Source organism: Euprymna scolopes, chromosome 15 (genome assembly GCF_053919585.1).
Source record: "Euprymna scolopes isolate OS-2025 chromosome 15, ASM5391958v1, whole genome shotgun sequence".
NCBI classification, from domain to species: Eukaryota; Metazoa; Mollusca; class Cephalopoda; order Sepiida; family Sepiolidae; genus Euprymna; species Euprymna scolopes.
In genome coordinates this window covers 127,392,126-127,411,148 of record NC_136496.1, presented here as the reverse complement: position 1 = coordinate 127,411,148, position 19,023 = coordinate 127,392,126, and the positions used below count along the sequence as shown (strand labels likewise).

Here is a 19,023-nt window from a genome sequence, read left to right as displayed (position 1 = left end):
TTGGAATTTTCATTCTTTATCATTGGCAAAAATCGGTTAGGCAAAATCCAAAAATCCATTTGTCAGCTTAAATGCTATTAAAGTTTAACATCTAAAATCCGGCTGATTTAATTTTATATATTAGATATATCAATTTTCAGAAATCCAAGGGGTTTGTGGCATCCAGAATACGCGGAATTTATGTTGGAAAGCTGTCCAGGAAAACCATACGGAAGCCAATGCTCTGACTTTAATTATCTGGAAGAAAGTATGCGTTTCAGGTGAGAATTTTTATCTTTTCAATAAACAAGTTATATATATATATATATATATATATATATATATATATATATATATATATATATATATATATATATATATAACTTATAATGTATATTATTATATAACAATAACTTTGTGTGCGTGTGTGTGCATTCCTTATGGACTCGAAAACGACTGCGCCGATTTTTATGAAATTTCATACCAAGGTAGCTTATGTGCCTGTCAGTGTTCTTAGATAAGTTTTGCATCAGAATATATTCGATAAGTATCGATAATCAATAATTGAAATAATTCGATAAAAGAAGGAACAAATGATTTGGCCAAAGTTAACACCGTATACAGCCTAACATCATATATTTGAGAAGTTTTTTTAACCTTAAGTGGAAAGACCCAACACACAAAATCAATAGTAGGTTCTTTGATGTGACAGGGGCTCATTCGAAATGAATGTTTCTGTTCAAAGCACAACTGCCTCTTGGTTGAAACTCCATGGAATAAGGAAAAAACTGCAGCCTTTTTCACACAGAATGTTGTTAGCCTTTCTCTACTGTATAGATATGTTCATGGAAGTTGCTTGACTGAGCACCAATCCCCTGCAAAACACTCACAACAAAACTCATTTGCCTACAACCACAGCAAAAGACTTTCTTTTCTCTCTCCCCATACCAAAAACAAAATGAACTTCCATGAACAAAGTTTTTTTCCTAGAGTATATCATCTCTAGAACAAAATATCACGATTCAACATAGTTGTCTTCAAGTCTAATTTAAACAAATACTTGATGAACCATCTTCCTGGATAATCAAATCTTCTGTCTGTTCTACAGTTGCTTTTGATCCTTGCATGGTAGCGCTCATTGGCCAACCGACAATCTCTTAAACTTTATTTTTGATTGGCACTCGGCCCTTGGTAAGCGATGACCCATTCTTTTCAAAAATTACCTCTCTACTTCACATCCAATCTCTAATAATTTCAAATGCATTCAATTTGTTCCAAACAAAGTTGTTTTACAAAAACATAAAAATGAAGTAAATTATTTTTTCTTCTTGTAGACGCGAACAAGCTAAGCAACTGTTGTCTCCAAACGAAGCACTTAGCACGTTCACAAGTTTCCCCAGGTAAGAAAAATGACTACGTCCTTACAATTATCCCATCAAGTCTAATTTTTAAACATATTTTAATCAGGAATTCAGGATTTGAAGCAGGAGTAAAAATAGATCCTTATTGATTCTTAAAAAGCGCCAAGAGTTTCTTATATAATTATAAACTTACTGAAATTTTCCTCAATTAGTGTTAGGATTCTTTCGCTCGACTCTTGTAAAAGAATCATTTAAGGATTTCGCTTTCATTTTTATGCAACCATAACTATCATGAGGATCTTCGTTATTTTCGTCAAAATTGGAAATATTTTCAAATTTTCACCAGCTATGGTCAAATAGCTTTACTGCCTTGTGGATGACTTGGGAAAAACAAATGTTAAGCGAGTAAACCCCGACAAAAAATCTGGTTTAGAGTCTCGATAGTTGGATGGTGAAGCATTGCAACACGTTTCCGGCAACTTCTGCAGCTGCGCTGACTCTGATTGTATTGACTTGCCTTTCCGTGGAAATTTATATGGTAACTGGGCAAACCTAGCTCCCTTTATCACCTGCCTAGGCTTGCATCCAGAGAGTCAATTCCAACTTCGAAATGTATAGCCACAGCAGATGTGCAGTGCACCAGACTAGACACAGAATTCCATTGAATTATTGGACAGGAAGTTGCCATAAAAAAGTGTTATAATAAATAGAAATATAATTAGTCATGTTTATCGATTTTTATTAGATTTTTAAAAATGATGTCTGCCATCTGTTAACATTGTGATCGACATTTGAAAAAAAAAAAAACTGAAGCAGAAATAAATAGACATCCTTATTGATTCTTCAAAAACTGCTCGTTGTTTCTCAAAGAATTGAAAAACTATTATGTATTTAGTGAAATTTATTTCAATTATTGTCACATTCATTTTCCCAATCCAATCAATATTAAGTATGCATCTTTGGACCTACTCTAAAAATTGAATAAAATGTAAAAAGAAAGAATAAAAAGTTCAATACGAAGGTATGGATTAGGCATAAAAACAAATTAGGTTCTTCATTCTAAGAATAACGAAATACTAAGGTCTTCTGTATAACATGACCCCCCTCCCAAAAAAAAACTGGAAACTTAGGCAGATTTCTATTATTCCAGTAATTATACGAAGAACTTGACTCAGTATAAATATACCAAAGTGTATCTATTTAAAACTGTCATAAACCGAGTTTGTTAAAAAGCAAATAATTTAAAAAATTTATTTTAATTAAAAATTTTACTTAACAGACGAGTTCAAAATGCTCACAATTTATTTTTAACACGTTACCATTTTATTTGAGTTACATTTTAATCTGCGTTACCATTTTATCTGCGTTATTATTTTATTTGCGTTATTATTTTATCTGCGGGTACCATTTTATCTGCATTACCATTTTATCTACGTTATTATTTTATTTGCGTTACCATTTTATCTGCGTTATTATTTTATCTGCGTTACTATTTTATCTGCGTTATTATTTTATCTGCGTTATTATTTTATCTGCATTATTATTTTATTTGCGTTATTATTTTATCTGCATTACCGTTTTATCTGCGTTATTATCTTATTTGCGTTACTGTTTTCTCTGCGTTACCATTTTATCTGCCTTACCACTTTATCTGCGTTATTATTTTATCTGCAGTTACCAGTTTATCTGCGTTATTATTTTATCTGCGTTATTATTTTATTTGCGTTATTATTTTATCTATGTAACCATTTTATCTGCGTTATTATTTTATTTGCGTTAACATTTTATCTGCGTTATTATTTTATCTGCGTTATTATTTTATTTGCGTTATTATTTTATCTGCATTATTATTTTATCTGCGTTATTATTTTATCTGCATTATCATTTTATCTGCGTTATTATTTTATCTGCATTATCATTTTATCTGCGTTATTATTTTATCTGCATTATCATTTTATCTGCGTTATTATTTTATCTGCATTATTATTTTATCTGCATTATTATTTTATCTGCATTATCATTTTATCTGCGTTATTATTTTATCTGCATTATTATTTTATCTGCGTTATTATTTTATCTGCATTATCATTTTATCTGCGTTATTATTTTATCTGCATTATCATTTTATCTGCGTTATTATTTTATCTGCGTTATTATTTTATCTGCGTTATTATTTTATCTGCATTATCATTTTATCTGCGTTATTATTTTATCTGCATTATTATTTTATCTGCGTTATTATTTTATCTGCGTTAATATTTTATCTATGTAACCATTTTATCTGCATTATTATTTTATCTGCATTACCATTTTATCTGCGTTATTATTTTATCTGCGTTATTATTTTATCTGCGTTATTATTTTATCTGCGTTATTATTTTATCTGCATTACCATTTTATCTGCGTTATTATTTTATCTGCATTATAATTTTATCTGCGTTATTATTTTATCTACATTATACTTTTATCTGCGTTAATATTTTATCTATGTAACCATTTTATCTGCGTTATTATTTTATTTGCGTTAACATTTTATCTGCGTTATTATTTTATCTGCATTATTATTTTATCTGCGTTATTATTTTATCTGCGTTATTATTTTATCTGCATTATTATTTTATCTGCATTATTATTTTATCTGCATTATTATTTTATCTGTGTTATTATTTTATCTGCGTTATCATTTTATCTGCATTATTATTTTATCTGCGTTATTATTTTATCTGCGTTATTATTTTATCTGCATTATTATTTTATCTGCGTTATTATTTTTTCTGCGTTATTATTTTATCTGCATTACCATTTTATCTGCGTTATTATTTTATCTGCATTATTATTTTATCTGCGTTATTATTTTATCTGCATTATTATTTTATCTGCGTTATTATTTTATCTGCATTACCATTTTATCTGCGTTATTATTTTATCTGCGTTATTATTTTATCTGCGTTATTATTTTATCTGCATTATTATTTTATCTGCGTTATTATTTTATCTGCATTATCATTTTATCTGCGTTATTATTTTATCTGCATTATTATTTTATCTGCATTATTATTTTATCTGCGTTATTATTTTATCTGCGTTATTATTTTATCTGCATTATTATTTTATCTGCGTTATTATTTTATCTGCATTATTATTTTATCTGCATTATTATTTTATCTGCATTATTATTTTATCTGCGTTATTATTTTATCTGCATTACCATTTTTTCTGCGTTATTATTTTATCTGAATTATTATTTTATCTGCGTTATTATTTTATCTGCATTACCATTTTATCTGCGTTATTATTTTATCTGCGTTATTATTTTATCTGCATTATTATTTTATCTGCGTTATTATTTTATCTGCGTTATTATTTTATCTGCGTTATTATTTTATCTGCGTTATTATTTTATCTGCGTTATTATTTTATCTGCATTACCATTTTATCTGCGTTATTATTTTATCTGCATTACCATTTTATCTGCGTTATTATTTTATCTGCATTATTATTTTATCTGCGTTATTATTTTATCTGCATTACCATTTTATCTGCGTTATTATTTTATCTGCGTTATTATTTTATCTGCGTTATTATTTTATCTGCATTATTATTTTATCTGCGTTATTATTTTATCTGCGTTATTATTTTATCTGCGTTATTATTTTATCTGCGTTATTATTTTATCTGCGTTATTATTTTATCTGCGTTATTATTTTATCTGCATTATTATTTTATCTGCGTTATTATTTTATCTGCGTTATTATTTTATCTGCGTTATTATTTTATCTGCATTATTATTTTATCTGCGTTATTATTTTATCTGCATTACCATTTTATCTGCGTTATTATTTTATCTGCGTTATTATTTTATCTGCGTTATTATTTTATCTGCATTATTATTTTATCTGCGTTATTATTTTATCTGCGTTATTATTTTATCTGCGTTATTATTTTATCTGCATTATTATTTTATCTGCGTTATTATTTTATCTGCGTTATTAGTTTATCTGCGTTATTATTTTATCTGCGTTATTATTTTATCTGCGTTATTATTTTATCTGCGTTATTATTTTATCTGCGTTATTATTTTATCTGCGTTATTATTTTATCTGCATTACCATTTTATCTGCGTTATTATTTTATCTGCGTTATTATTTTATCTGCGTTATTATTTTATCTGCATTATTATTTTATCTGCGTTATTATTTTATCTGCGTTATTATTTTATCTGCATTATTATTTTATCTGCGTTATTATTTTATCTGCATTATTATTTTATCTGCGTTATTATTTTATCTGCGTTATTATTTTATCTGCGTTATTATTTTATCTGCGTTATTATTTTATCTGCGTTATTATTTTATCTGCGTTATTATTTTATCTGCGTTACCATTTTATCTGCGTTATTATTTTATCTGCATTATTATTTTATTTGCGTTATTATTTTATCTGCATTACCATTTTATCTGCGTTATTATTTTATCTGCATTATTATTTTATCTGCGTTATTATTTTATCTGCATTATAATTTTATCTGCGTTATTATTTTATCTGCATTATCATTTTATCTGCGTTAATATTTTATCTATGTAACCATTTTATCTGCGTTATTATTTTATTTGCGTTAACATTTTATCTGCGTTATTATTTTATCTGCATTATTATTTTATCTGCGTTATTATTTTATCTGCATTACCATTTTTTCTGCGTTATTATTTTATCTGCATTATTATTTTATCTGCGTTATTATTTTATCTGCATTACCATTTTATCTGCGTTATTATTTTATCTGCATTATTATTTTATCTGCGTTATTATTTTATCTGCATTATTATTTTATCTGCGTTATTATTTTATCTGCGTTATTATTTTATCTGCGTTATTATTTTATCTGCGTTATTATTTTATCTGCGTTATTATTTTATCTGCGTTATTATTTTATCTGCATTATTATTTTATCTGCGTTATTATTTTATCTGCATTACCATTTTATCTGCGTTATTATTTTATCTGCGTTATTATTTTATCTGCGTTATTATTTTATCTGCGTTATTATTTTATCTGCATTATTATTTTATCTGCGTTATTATTTTATCTGCATTATCATTTTATCTGCGTTATTATTTTATCTGCGTTATTATTTTATCTGCATTATTATTTTATCTGCGTTATTATTTTATCTGCATTATCATTTTATCTGCGTTATTATTTTATCTGCATTATTATTTTATCTGCGTTATTATTTTATCTGCGTTATTATTTTATCTGCGTTATTATTTTATCTGCATTATTATTTTATCTGCGTTATTATTTTATCTGCGTTATCATTTTATTTGCGTTAACATTTTATCTGCGTTATTATTTTATTTGCGTTACCATATTATCTGCATTATTATTTTATCTGCGTTATTTATTTGCGTTACCATTTTATCTGCATTATTATTTTATTTGCGTTACCATTTTATATGCGTTATTTTTTTATCTGCGTTATTATTTTATTTGCGTTACCATATTATCTGCATTATTATTTTATCTGCGTTATTATTTTATTTGCGTTACCATTTCATCTGCATTATTATTTTATTTGCGTTACCATTTTATCTGCGTTACCATTTCATCTGCGTTATTATTTTATCTGCGTTACCATTTTATCTGCGTTATTATTTTATCTGCGTTACCATTTTATCTGCGTTACCATTTTATCTGCGTTATTATTTTATCTGCGTTATTATTTTATCTATGTAACCATTTTATCTGCGTTATTATTTTATTAGCGTTAACATTTTATCTGACTAAATTTTTTTATCTGCGTTACCATTTTATCTGCGTTATTATTTTATCTGCGTTATTATTTTATCTGCATTATTATTTCATCTGCATTATTATTTCATCTGCGTTATTATTTCATCTGCGTTATTATTTCATCTGCGTTATTATTTCATCTGCGTTATTATTTTATCTGCGTTACCATTTTATCTGCGTTATTATTTTATCTGCGTTACCATTTTATCTGCGTTATTATTGTATTTGCGTTACAATTTTATCTGCGTGATTATTTTATTTGCGTTACCATTTTATCTGCGTTACCATTTTATCTGCGTTATTATGTTATCTGCGGTACCATTTTATCTGCATTATTATTTTATTTGCGTTACCATATTATCTGCGTTATTATTTTATTTGCGTTACCATTTCATCTGCGTTATTATTTTATCTGCGTTACCATTTTATCTGCGTTATTATTTTATCTGCATTACCATTTTTCTGCGTTATTATTTTATCTGGATTACCATTTTATCCGCGTTATTATTTTATCTGGGTTACCATTTTATCAGCGTTATTATTTTATTTGCGTTACAATTTTATCTGCATTATTATTTAATCTGCGTTATTATTTTATCTGCGTGATTATTTTATTTGCGTTACAATTTCATCTGCGTTACTAATTTATTTGTGTTATAATTTTATCTGCGTTATTATTTTATTTGCGTTACCATTTTATATGCGTTACCATTTTATCTGCATTATTATTTTATTTGCGTTACCATCTTATCTACGTTTCCATTTTATCTGCGTTATTATTTTATTTTTGTTACCACTTTATCTACGTTACCGTTTTATCTGCGTTACTATTTTATCTGCATTACCATTTTATCTGCATTATTATTCTATTTGCGTTACCATTTTATCTGCATTATCATTTAATCTGCGTTACTGTTCTGGTGGGACCCACTCATTTGCATACGTGGATAATATTACACATAAATAGCAAGACTCGGTTAGAGTGAGTGTGTGTTAACCAGAAGCCACCGAAGGCCAAGCCGAGAGCAGATATGTTCTCCAGCCAAGACTTTCTTACCTGACAACCATTATGTAAATATACTGTAAATATACTTTTTCTAATACACTTCTTATTGATCTACCTTTGTTTGTTGAGTCTTCAATTGTATTTCCTTATACGTTACTTGGTTTAACCTGCAAACATAACTGTTGGCGACGAAGATGAACGTCAAACATAACAGTTGGCGACGAAGATGAACGTCAAACATAACAGTTGGCGACGAAGATGAACGTCAAACATAACAGTTGGCGACGAAGATGAACGTCAAACATAACAGTTGGCGACGAGGATGAACGTCGTGAATATAACAGTTTGATGAAGAAATTGAAAGAACTCACTAAAAAAAACGAGTACAACGCAATGGTTGACCTTTCTAAGGAATACAAGTTTTGACGAACGAAATAGTCATAAAAACGGATTTCACGCTAAAGAGGTTCGATTCAAGCGGAAAAAATTAGTAATTCAGCGAACATTGGAAAGCGGTAAAATATTTTCCTCGCGGAAGTTCAACACTAAAAGAAAGAAACAGTTGTTTCCCAAGTTCCAAGAACAAAAACTGCATTCAGGTTAAAAAAAAAAAAAGTAACCTCGATTAATAGTATTTTATTTACTAAAATACTAGTCGGGGGGAAAAAAAGATAAACCAAAACCGCTAATTGCAGTCTAAAAAAAAAAAAAAAAAAAAAAAATCGAACCTGGCAAAAGCGACAATTTACGCCGTTTCTCTTGGAATCCATCTTGAGAAAAAAAAACTGTAAAAGTGAATTTTTGTTTTGTTGTAAAACAACAAACAGATTCGTATTACTGAATTACGAAGAGCAAACGTACAAGAAAGTAACGGGGAAAAAGTTCACCAGTGGATTCCCTAATTGCTGTTCTCCGTTAGCAAAACATCACCTAAAGACTTTTTAGTAAACCAAATTTTTTTTCTCTCTTCGGTATTAAAAAATACCACAGTTAAACTAAAATCAAGGAAAGAATTTTTTTTAAAACTGAAGTTGTCACTGGATAACGGATGTAAGACAGTAAAACGTCACGTAAGAAAAAAAACAAAAGAAAGAATTAAATGTAGTCCATACATTTTATTTTTTCAATTGTGACTCGAGTTGAAAAAAATTGTTTTTGTGAAAATAGTTGTACTTAAGTCCTGCTTGTTACTTATGAGGAAGTTCCTAAAACGGAAAAGTCAATCGTATTTGGTGGTTTCAGTAAAAACCTCAGTTTTTTTTTTATTTTGGGGTTGGATGAGCTTGACTCGCTAGCGAAGTGATAAAATATTATTCGAGCAGCGATATTATTATTTATTGAAAACAGGAACTCTGAACAATTTTTGTTGTAACACAAGCCATTTTATATTTTAGAATACACTAAAAAAAAAATGGAAGATTTAGCTAGCATGTTAATGCAATTTTTGCAGACGCAACAACAGGCACAAGCCGAGCGAGATGAACGAAGAGATGAGAAATTATTGAAATGGCAATTGGAACAAGAAGAAAGGCAGAAGAAATTACAATTTGAACATGAAGAAAGGCAAAATCAACGTTTTGCTAAAACACTGGAACTACTAAAGAATAATCGAGAAAATGTCGACAGTGCTAATTTCTCCCATAAAACTATTTTTAATAGTATGGACACATTTAATTATGTGCCGGAGGAAGAAAAGAATTTTGAAGCATACTATACAAGATACGAGGATGTCTTTCAACTGGACTGCAAAAGTTGGCCAAATAGCCAGAAAGTGAGCCTCTTACTCAGAAAGTTGGGTGTAGCAGAACACACTAATTCGTAGATTACATATTACCTAAAAAAAACTACGGAATTAGATTTCATGGAAGCTGTAAAATTACTAAAAGAATTATTCAATCCAAATATATCTCTTTTTCATAAGAGATGGTTGTGTATGAATTTAAGGAAGATGGACAACCAAGATTATTTGACATACGCATCAGTTGTCAATAAAAACTGTGATAATTTTAAGCTAGCGGAAATAACTTAGAAGATTTCAAATGCCTAATCTTCGCACAAGGGTTAGTTTCCACGAAAAAATGCAGAAATACGCAGACGGGTGTTGTTTAAGCTGGAATCTGAGCAAGATTTAACACTTCAAAAATTAGCAGAGGATTGTGAAAGGGCCATTACACTAAAAAAGATTTAAAAAAGATAGAAGAATCCGGAGAGGCATATGTAAGAAAGGTTAGAAAACCATACACACCAACCAAGAACTATACAAATAAAAGCAGTTAAAATGGAACGAGATATTCCAAGTATAATAATTATAATTATAGTAAAGACTATAATAAGTCTCTCCCTAGATATAACTGTAAGAGATGCGCAGAAAGCCATTGGGAATCAGATTGCCCTTATAAGAAGAAAAAATGCTACATTTGCAAGAAAGTCGGACACAAAAGCGATTGTTGCAGATATAAAGATTTCACCAGAAAGAGAGTACAGCAAACAAAATCAAATGAAAAATTAGACAAAAATCGGCGAAAATACATAAAAGTGGAAATATTTAAAACGCCAATAAAATTACAACTGGATTCAGGATCCGATATTTCTATAATAGACTTGAATACATGGAAAAGTTGGGTAAACCAACCATGATGAAAACAAGTAAATCAGCACGGACGGTAACTGGTGGTGAGATAAAATTTGAAGGAGAAGTTGAAGTTATCCTTCCGATAAAATAAAAAGGGATTACAAAGAAATTAAAAATGTTCGTATTGAAAAATAGCGAAAATCTGTTTGGAATAGATTTGATTGAGAAATTTGGACTGTGGGATAAGCCAATCAATACATTCTGTAAAAAAATAGAATGTACTACTCCATCAACAGGAAATATAAAAGAGGAATTAAAAAAAAATTATTCCCTGATGTATTCATGACTAAATTCGGTCGTTGCAATAAATTTAAGGCCTCGTTTGAACTTAAAGAAAACACCAGCCCAATTTTTAGAAAAAAAGCGAAACGTGCCGTTCGCTGGATTGGAAAAGATTAATAAAGAATTAGACAGATTGAAACAGACAGGAATACTATCAAAAATAGAACACAGCGACTGGGCAGCCCCCACCGTATACGTAAAGAAAAAGAATGATGAAATCAGAGTTTGCGCAGACTTTTCGGCAGGTCTAAACTCCATATTACAAGATTACCATTACCCTCTACCAAGCCCAGAGGAAATATTCACAAAGTTGAATGGTGGTAATCTCTTCTTCAAGATAAACTTGTGCGACGCGTATTTACAAATACCGGTCGAGGAGAATTGCTCAAAAATACTATGCATCAACACGCATAAGGGATTGTAAAAATACAACCGGTTGCCCTTTGGCATCAAAGTAGCGCCTGCCATCTTTCAACAGGCGATGGACACCATGCTAAGTGGTATTGAGTGCGCATGTGCATACCTGGACGACATTGTTATCAGGAGCAAATCCCTAGAAGAACATAAGGAGCATTTAAAACAAGTATTCACTCGAATACAAAAATTCGGGTTTAAAGTAAAAGAAAATAAATGCGACTTTTGTATGGGCGAAATTAAGTATCTTGGACATATAATAAATAAACATGGGCGACATCCAGACCCAGTAAAATCTGCGGCAATAAAAAACATGCCAGCACCTAATAACGTAACAACCTTGCAGAGTTTCTTAGGACTCGCAAATTATTACCAATCTTTTATTGAAGGGATGCATAATTTGCGAGCTCCCTTAAATGAGCTGCTAAAAAAGGACACACCTTGTAACTGGACGCAAGAATGTCAACCCGCTTTTGGTAAAATAAAGAGCGCACTAACATCTGGATTATTTCTAACTCACTATGACACAAAATTAAATATAGTCGTCGCTAGTGAGCCTAGTTCCTACGGCATAGGAGCATGCATTCAACATATCATGCCTAATGGATCTAGAAGGCCGATAGCTCACGCTTCGAGAACGCTGCTTCCAGTAGAGAAGGCGTATTCACAGATTGAAAAAGAAGCGTTGAGTATAATCTTTACAGTGACAAAGTTCCACCGATATTTATATGGTAGACATTTTATACTTGAAATCGACCATAAACCATTAGTCACAATCTACGGATCAGAAAAAGGATTGCCTGTATACACCGCAAATAGATTGCTGCGCTGGGGTACGATCCTACTGAATTACGATTTCCAGCTACAACATCTAGCATCGAAAAAGATTTTCCATGCGGATGGACTTTCAAGACTGATACCACAGAAACATAATTTGGAAGAATCAGTGATTGCAGCAATTCGAACAAATGTCGAAGTGAAAAATATGGTAGCAAACATCATTAAAGAACTACCGGTAACATTGTCGGACATTAAAAGAGAAGCCGATAAAGATGAATACATAGATGATATAAAAGAAAAAATTATAAATGACAAAAAGGTTCAGGAAATTTTTTCCATGTGTAGCGATGTGTTATTATACAGCGAGAGAGTAGTAATATCTAAAACGTTGCAGAAGAGGATTTTGAGAGACTTCCACACAGGACATCCGGGGATAAATCGGATGAAGTTTCTAATGAGAAGCTACGTATACTGGCGTAACATGGACATCGACATAGCTACAACAATAAATAGATGTAAAGGATGCCAGTTAGCGGCAAAATTCCCACCTATAGTACACAAACCTTGGCCGAAAACCGACCACCCATGGTCGAGAATCCACATGGACTTCGCTGGTCCAGTAGGAGAAAATTACTACTTAATTGTAGTAGATAGTTATACAAAATGGCCTGAGGTAATGCGTTGCAGGAATCCAACAACGAACAACTCAATAGGATTCCTACACGAGTTATTTGCACGATTTGGTGTACCAGACACACTGGTCACTGACAATGGAACTCAATTCACATCCACAGACTTTAAGGAATTTTGTGACACGTTCCAAGTAAAGCATATCACTACTCCTCCGTACCATCCAAGCTCGAACGGCCTCGCGGAGAGGTTCGTGGACACGTTAAAACGAGCGTTGAAAAAAACACCTCTTACTGGGAATGTGGAGTAGTGGATAAACGCATTGGTAATTGTACATACATGATTAAAGGTCCACAAAATATACATAAAAGGCACCTGAACCAAATAAAAAACGCCACATTCAAGATGGTGATTATACAACAGCAGTCGAAGAGGAGGAAACCATGGACATCATATACGAATCCTTTAATTTGGAACCGCCTCAATATGCACTCGAGCCCCGAAGATCAGGTAGAAGAAGAAAGTTTAATGAACCATTAATGTTAAATATCAAGAGAAAAAGATATTGAAATCTGTGTGACTTCAAATCTTGGGAGGAGGGTGTTGTGGTGGCACCCACTCATTTACATATGTGGATAATATTACACATAAATAGCAAGACTCGGTTAGAGTAAGTGTCTGTTAACCAGAAGCCATCGAAGGCCGAGCCAAGAGCAGATATGTTCTCCAGCCAAGACTCTCTTACCTGACAACCATTATGTAAATATACTGTGAATATACTTTTTCTAATACACTTCTCATTGATCTACCTTTGTTTGCTGAGTCTTCATTTGTATTGCCTTATACATTATTTGGTTCAACCTGCATACATAACAGTTGGCGACGAATATGAACGTCAAACATAACAGTTACCATTTTATCTGCGTTACTATTTTATGGACGTACTATTTCATATGCGTTATATTTTATTTGAGTTATCATTTTATCTGCATTACCATTTAATATGCGTTGCCATTTTATCTGCATTATTATTTTATCTGCGTTACCATTTTATCTGCGTCACCATTTTATCTGCGTTATTATTTTATTTGCGTTACCATCTTATCTGCATTACCATTTAAACTGCGTTATTATTTTATTTGCGAAACCATTTTATCTGCGTTACCATTTTATCTGCGTTATTATTTTATCTGTGTTACAATTTAATGTGCGTTACAATTTTATACGTGTTATTATTTTATTTGAGTTACCATTTTATCTGCGTTACCGTTTTACCTGCGTTACAATTTTATCTGCGTTACTATTTTATCTGCATTATTATTTTATTTGCGTTACCATTTTATCTACGTAACCATTTTATCTACGTTACAATATTATCTGCATTATTATTTTATCTGCATTACCATTTTATCTGCATTACCATTTTATCTGCGTTATTATTTTATGGACGTACTATTTCATATGCGTTATTATTTTATCTGCGTTAACATTTTATCTGCATTATTATTTTATTTGCGTTACCATTTTATCTGCGTTACCATTTTATCTGCGTTATTATTTTATATGCGTTACCATTTTATCTGCGTTATTATTTTATCAGCGTTGTAATTTTAATTGCGTTACCATTTTATTTGTGTTACCATTTTATCTCCGTTACCATTTTATCTGCGTTATTATTTCATTTATTTTACCATTTTATCTGCGTTATTATTTTATATGCGTTACCATTTTATCTGCGTTATTATTTTATATGCGTTGTAATTTTAATTGCGTTACCATTTTATTTGTGTTACCATTTTATCTCCGTTACCATTTTATCTGCGTTATTATTTCATTTATTTTACCATTTTATCTGCGTTATTATTTTATATGCGTTGTAATTTTAATTGCGTTACCATTTTATTTGTGTTACCATTTTATCTCCGTTACCATTTTATCTGCGTCATTATTTCATTTATTTTACCATTTTGTCTGCGTTATTATTTTATATGCTTACCATTTTATCTGCGTTATTATTTTATATGCGTTACAATTTTATCTGCGTTACAATTTTATCTGCATTACCATTTTATTTGCGTTACCATTTTATCTGCGTTACCATTTTATCTGCGTTATTATTTTATTTGTGTTACCATTTTATCTGCGTTACCATTTCATCTGCGTTATTATTTTATTTGCGTTACTATTTTATCTGCGTTACCTATTTATCTACGTTGTTATATTTGCGTTACCTTTTTATTTGTGTTACCATTTCATCTGCGTTATTTATTTGCGTTTCCATTTTATCTGCGTTACCATTTTGTCTGCGTTACCATTTTATTTGCGTTACCATGTTATCTGCGTTATTATTTTATTTGCGTTACCATTTAATTTGCATTACTATTTTATCTGCGTTACCATTTTATCTGTGTTACCATTTTATCTACGTTACCATTGTATCTGCGTTATTATTTTATCTGCATTGCCATTTCATCTGTGTTACCATTTTATTTGCGTTACCATTTTATCTACGTTACTGTTTTATCTGCGTTATTATTTTATCTGAGTTTCTATTTTATCTGCGTTATTATTTTCTCTGCGTTATTATTTTATCTATGTAACCATTTTATCTGCGTTATTATTTTATTGGCGTTACCATTTTATCTTCGTTACCATTTTATCTGCCTGACCATTCTGCAATAAAAAAGAAAACATGTGTACTGTGCATGTACATGTAGACATGTACTGGGCCATACATGTCTACATGTATGCCCCAGAGACCAAGAGACAGAGTTCCCAGTGGAAGTATCGTTGGCTTTCCTAGATCCAAGAAGGCCAGACAGAGCAAATCCATCCACAATCATTATCACTTTTTTCGACAGCACGGGCATGAGCTACATGCACTGAATAAACCGTCAACAAGGAATACTATGGAGTTTAGGAAGAAATTCCGTCGGGAGAGGCCAGCACTATTTAAATTAGGTCAGTGACATTTCCACGAGGACAATGCACCAATCCACACCTCCATCCTCATCACATATTATTTGACCAAGATTTGCATCAAGACATTTCCTTATCCTCCTTATAGTCCACATCTTGCTCCCTTTGTTTTTGGTTATCCTCTAAGCCCATGGTAAACCTTAGAGATCAAAGAGGCTGCGACGAGGGTAATTGATACGTTCACATGAGGACTTCCATAAGGCCTTCTAGAAGTTGTTGGAACTGCACAACAAGTGCATTGCAGCCGGGGGGGGTTACTTCGAAGGGCACTAGAGTTTCATGTGTGTACTATCAATAAAAGTAGTTATACGAAAAAATTCTGGAAACGTATTTTTAAGGCACGTCGTAAAAACTACAAAATATAATTGGAGTTAATGTTAAAAATCACAAAAGAAATCTGCATGTCAAGCGTTCCCCATCTTTTGCAGGGTTAATTCTTATCTACGTTGTCTTTGCAAGTTTTTAAGAGAAGACATTAAACTTAATGTTATTGTTATATACTTGTTGTATATAACAAGTATACATCATGTGTTTAATTGTGTCGTCTGCATGTTTGTATCACCGTCCGTATCTTTTCTAGAGTCTTGAGTGTATGTACATGTCAATAACGTCTAGTGTATAGTGTGTGTGTGTGTGTGTGTGTGTGTGTGTGTGTGTGTGTGTGTGTGTGTGAGATTATTTACACATATACATTACACATGAAAATACAAACCATTTTCTCCTCCGAAGACTCTGACAACCAAATTCGATTTTACACATATAACATTTATTCATGGTTGCGACTTCTTTTGTTCTTGAAATGCACACCGATTTTTTTGTTTTTTTATTTTTTTATTACATCCCGCAATCTTTTCATGACTGACTCCAACTCCCGAACAAACTAACTGCTCTCTACTCTAACTCTACGTGTATTTTTTTTTCTTTACAAAGGAGTCACAACTCATCAAGGCCCAGCGGCCTCTCGATCATAAGGGTTAATGAGTGTAAATGGGGCAATATCGTAGTAATCCTTAGAAGTGGAAATTTGGTCGATTGGATTACAGTAAACCCCCGGGATACGGTGGTCCTAGGATACGTTTTTTTTCAGGTTACACTGTGGAATACGATGTTTATCCGGTCCCTAGTTACGGTATTTGCCCTGCCTTACTGTATTATTTATAATGTTATTTGATTATAATGTTTATTATGTACTGTACTGTATTTTGTTACTAATTTTTCATGCCGTATCCTGAGGTCCTATTGTACTTAAGGGGACGGCTAATAAAGAACTTGTTCACGTTGAACTTGAAGATGACCATATTGTAGTCAACTGGGAAGCAGGGAAATGAAGAGAGTTTCACAGGCTTGCAGTTTTTTTTTTACGAAAGAAGCTTTGTTCATTTAGGCTTAGGAACATATAAAGAGTGAAGGAAATTATTGACAATGGTCTCAGCTAGACGAGTGTTTTTCATGAAAGTTTGGCAAGAGGGGACCATAGATTGGAGCTCAGACGAGCCCTTACCATGAAACTAACGATAAAGCAAAGATAGAATATAGTGTATATGGCAACCTCTTCCTTTATAACAACGCCATCAATTGCAACGTAGCACAAACGAATCAGTAACCTGATATTTATTATGCATTTACTCGTTATTTCGGAAAAGTAAAATTTCTAACTATATGCTTCTAAAATTCCATTTTATCAAGTTAAAATTCCTGATACATATTTTAGTTGGCATTTCAGTTTCACAAATTCCAAACCCTATCGAAATATCTCGTTAAAATCAACGTTATTCCTCTATTGCATTTTTAACATTCAAAACTTCTAGACTTTGAATAAAATAATCATAACAATAATCGCCTAGGTTACTTGGTGATGACCGGCAGTTCATAATATAACATAAGGGAGCACAGAATGAAATAAAATACAACCAAATACAATATACACATTTTATTTACATGCTGACAAATATAAAGCGTATTTATAACACAACGTTAAAAAGAATATAATTATAAGCTTTTTATTCAACACTCGTGGGGAAGATCTACCAATATGTTGGATTCGGAATATACGAGAAAGTTTCTTCATATTTCCAGCCACGTGGAATCTTGTTTAGTAAATCTCTATGAAGAATACAGCATATTGTTTATATCTAACATTTAAAGATTTTTTTTTCAGGATTGGCTGTTCTAATTTCACGTACCCCGTACATAAACCCGAACCTTATTCAGGAGAAGATTTCTCGCATTCACTTTTCTTTTCTGAGGCTGTCATCACATCAAGCCATCCACGATTCAAGTAAGTCAATGTGACGAAAACCCGAATTGTTAAACAAACCCGAGAAACATTTCATGTACAAGTTTGTTTGTTTGTTTGTTTTTTTCAATTCGTTCAATATTTTTTTTTTGCAATTCGTTAAATTTTTTTTTTTTTGAAATTTGTTAAATATTTTTTTTTTTTTTTGCAATTCGTCAAATATATATTTTTTGAATTCGTCAAATATATTTTTTTCAATTCGTCAAAAATAATTTTTTTCAATTCGTCAAATATATTGTTTTTTGCAATTCGTCAAATACAATTTTTATTGCAATTCGTCAATTTTTTTTTTTAATTCGTCAAATACAATTTTTTTATTGCAATTTGTCAAATACAATATTTTTGCAATTCGTCAAATATATATTTTTTGCAATTCGTCAAATATTTATTTTTTGGCAATTCGTCAAATATATTTTTTTGCAATTCGTCAAATATATTTTTTGCAATTCTTCAAATATTTTATTTTGCAATTCGTTAAATATATTTTTTTGCAATTCATCAAATATATTTTTTTAAATTCGTCAAATATATATTTTTTTAAATTCGTCAAATATTTTTTGGAAATTCAGCAAAGATATTTTTGGGCAATTCGTCAAATACAATATTTTTGCACTTCGCGAAATATATTTTTGCAGTTCATCAAATATATTTTTTTTCAATTTATCAAATATATGGTTTTTGCAATTCGTCAAATGCAATGTTTTTATTGCAATTCGTCAAATATTTTTTTTAATTCGTCAAATACAATTTTTATTGCAATTCGTCAAATACAATTTTTAATTGCAATTCGTCAAATACATTTTTTTGCAATTTGTCAAATATATATTTTTTGCAATTCGTCAAATATATTTCTTTTGTAATTCGTCAAATA

At 30.9% G+C, this 19,023-nt stretch overlaps 1 protein-coding gene across 1 annotated transcript in view; it reads left to right on the top strand.

Annotated features, from left to right (window-relative positions):
• LOC145294126 (glutamate--cysteine ligase catalytic subunit-like) overlaps positions 1-19,023 on the top strand; it is a 178,851-nt gene that overhangs the window by 30,233 nt on the left and 129,595 nt on the right. The window contains exons 3-5 of the mRNA XM_080141230.1: positions 141-260; positions 1,314-1,379; positions 18,015-18,134. Coding sequence (XP_079997356.1) covers positions 141-260; positions 1,314-1,379; positions 18,015-18,134 — 306 coding nt within the window. The remainder of the gene's footprint in view (positions 1-140; positions 261-1,313; positions 1,380-18,014; positions 18,135-19,023) is intronic.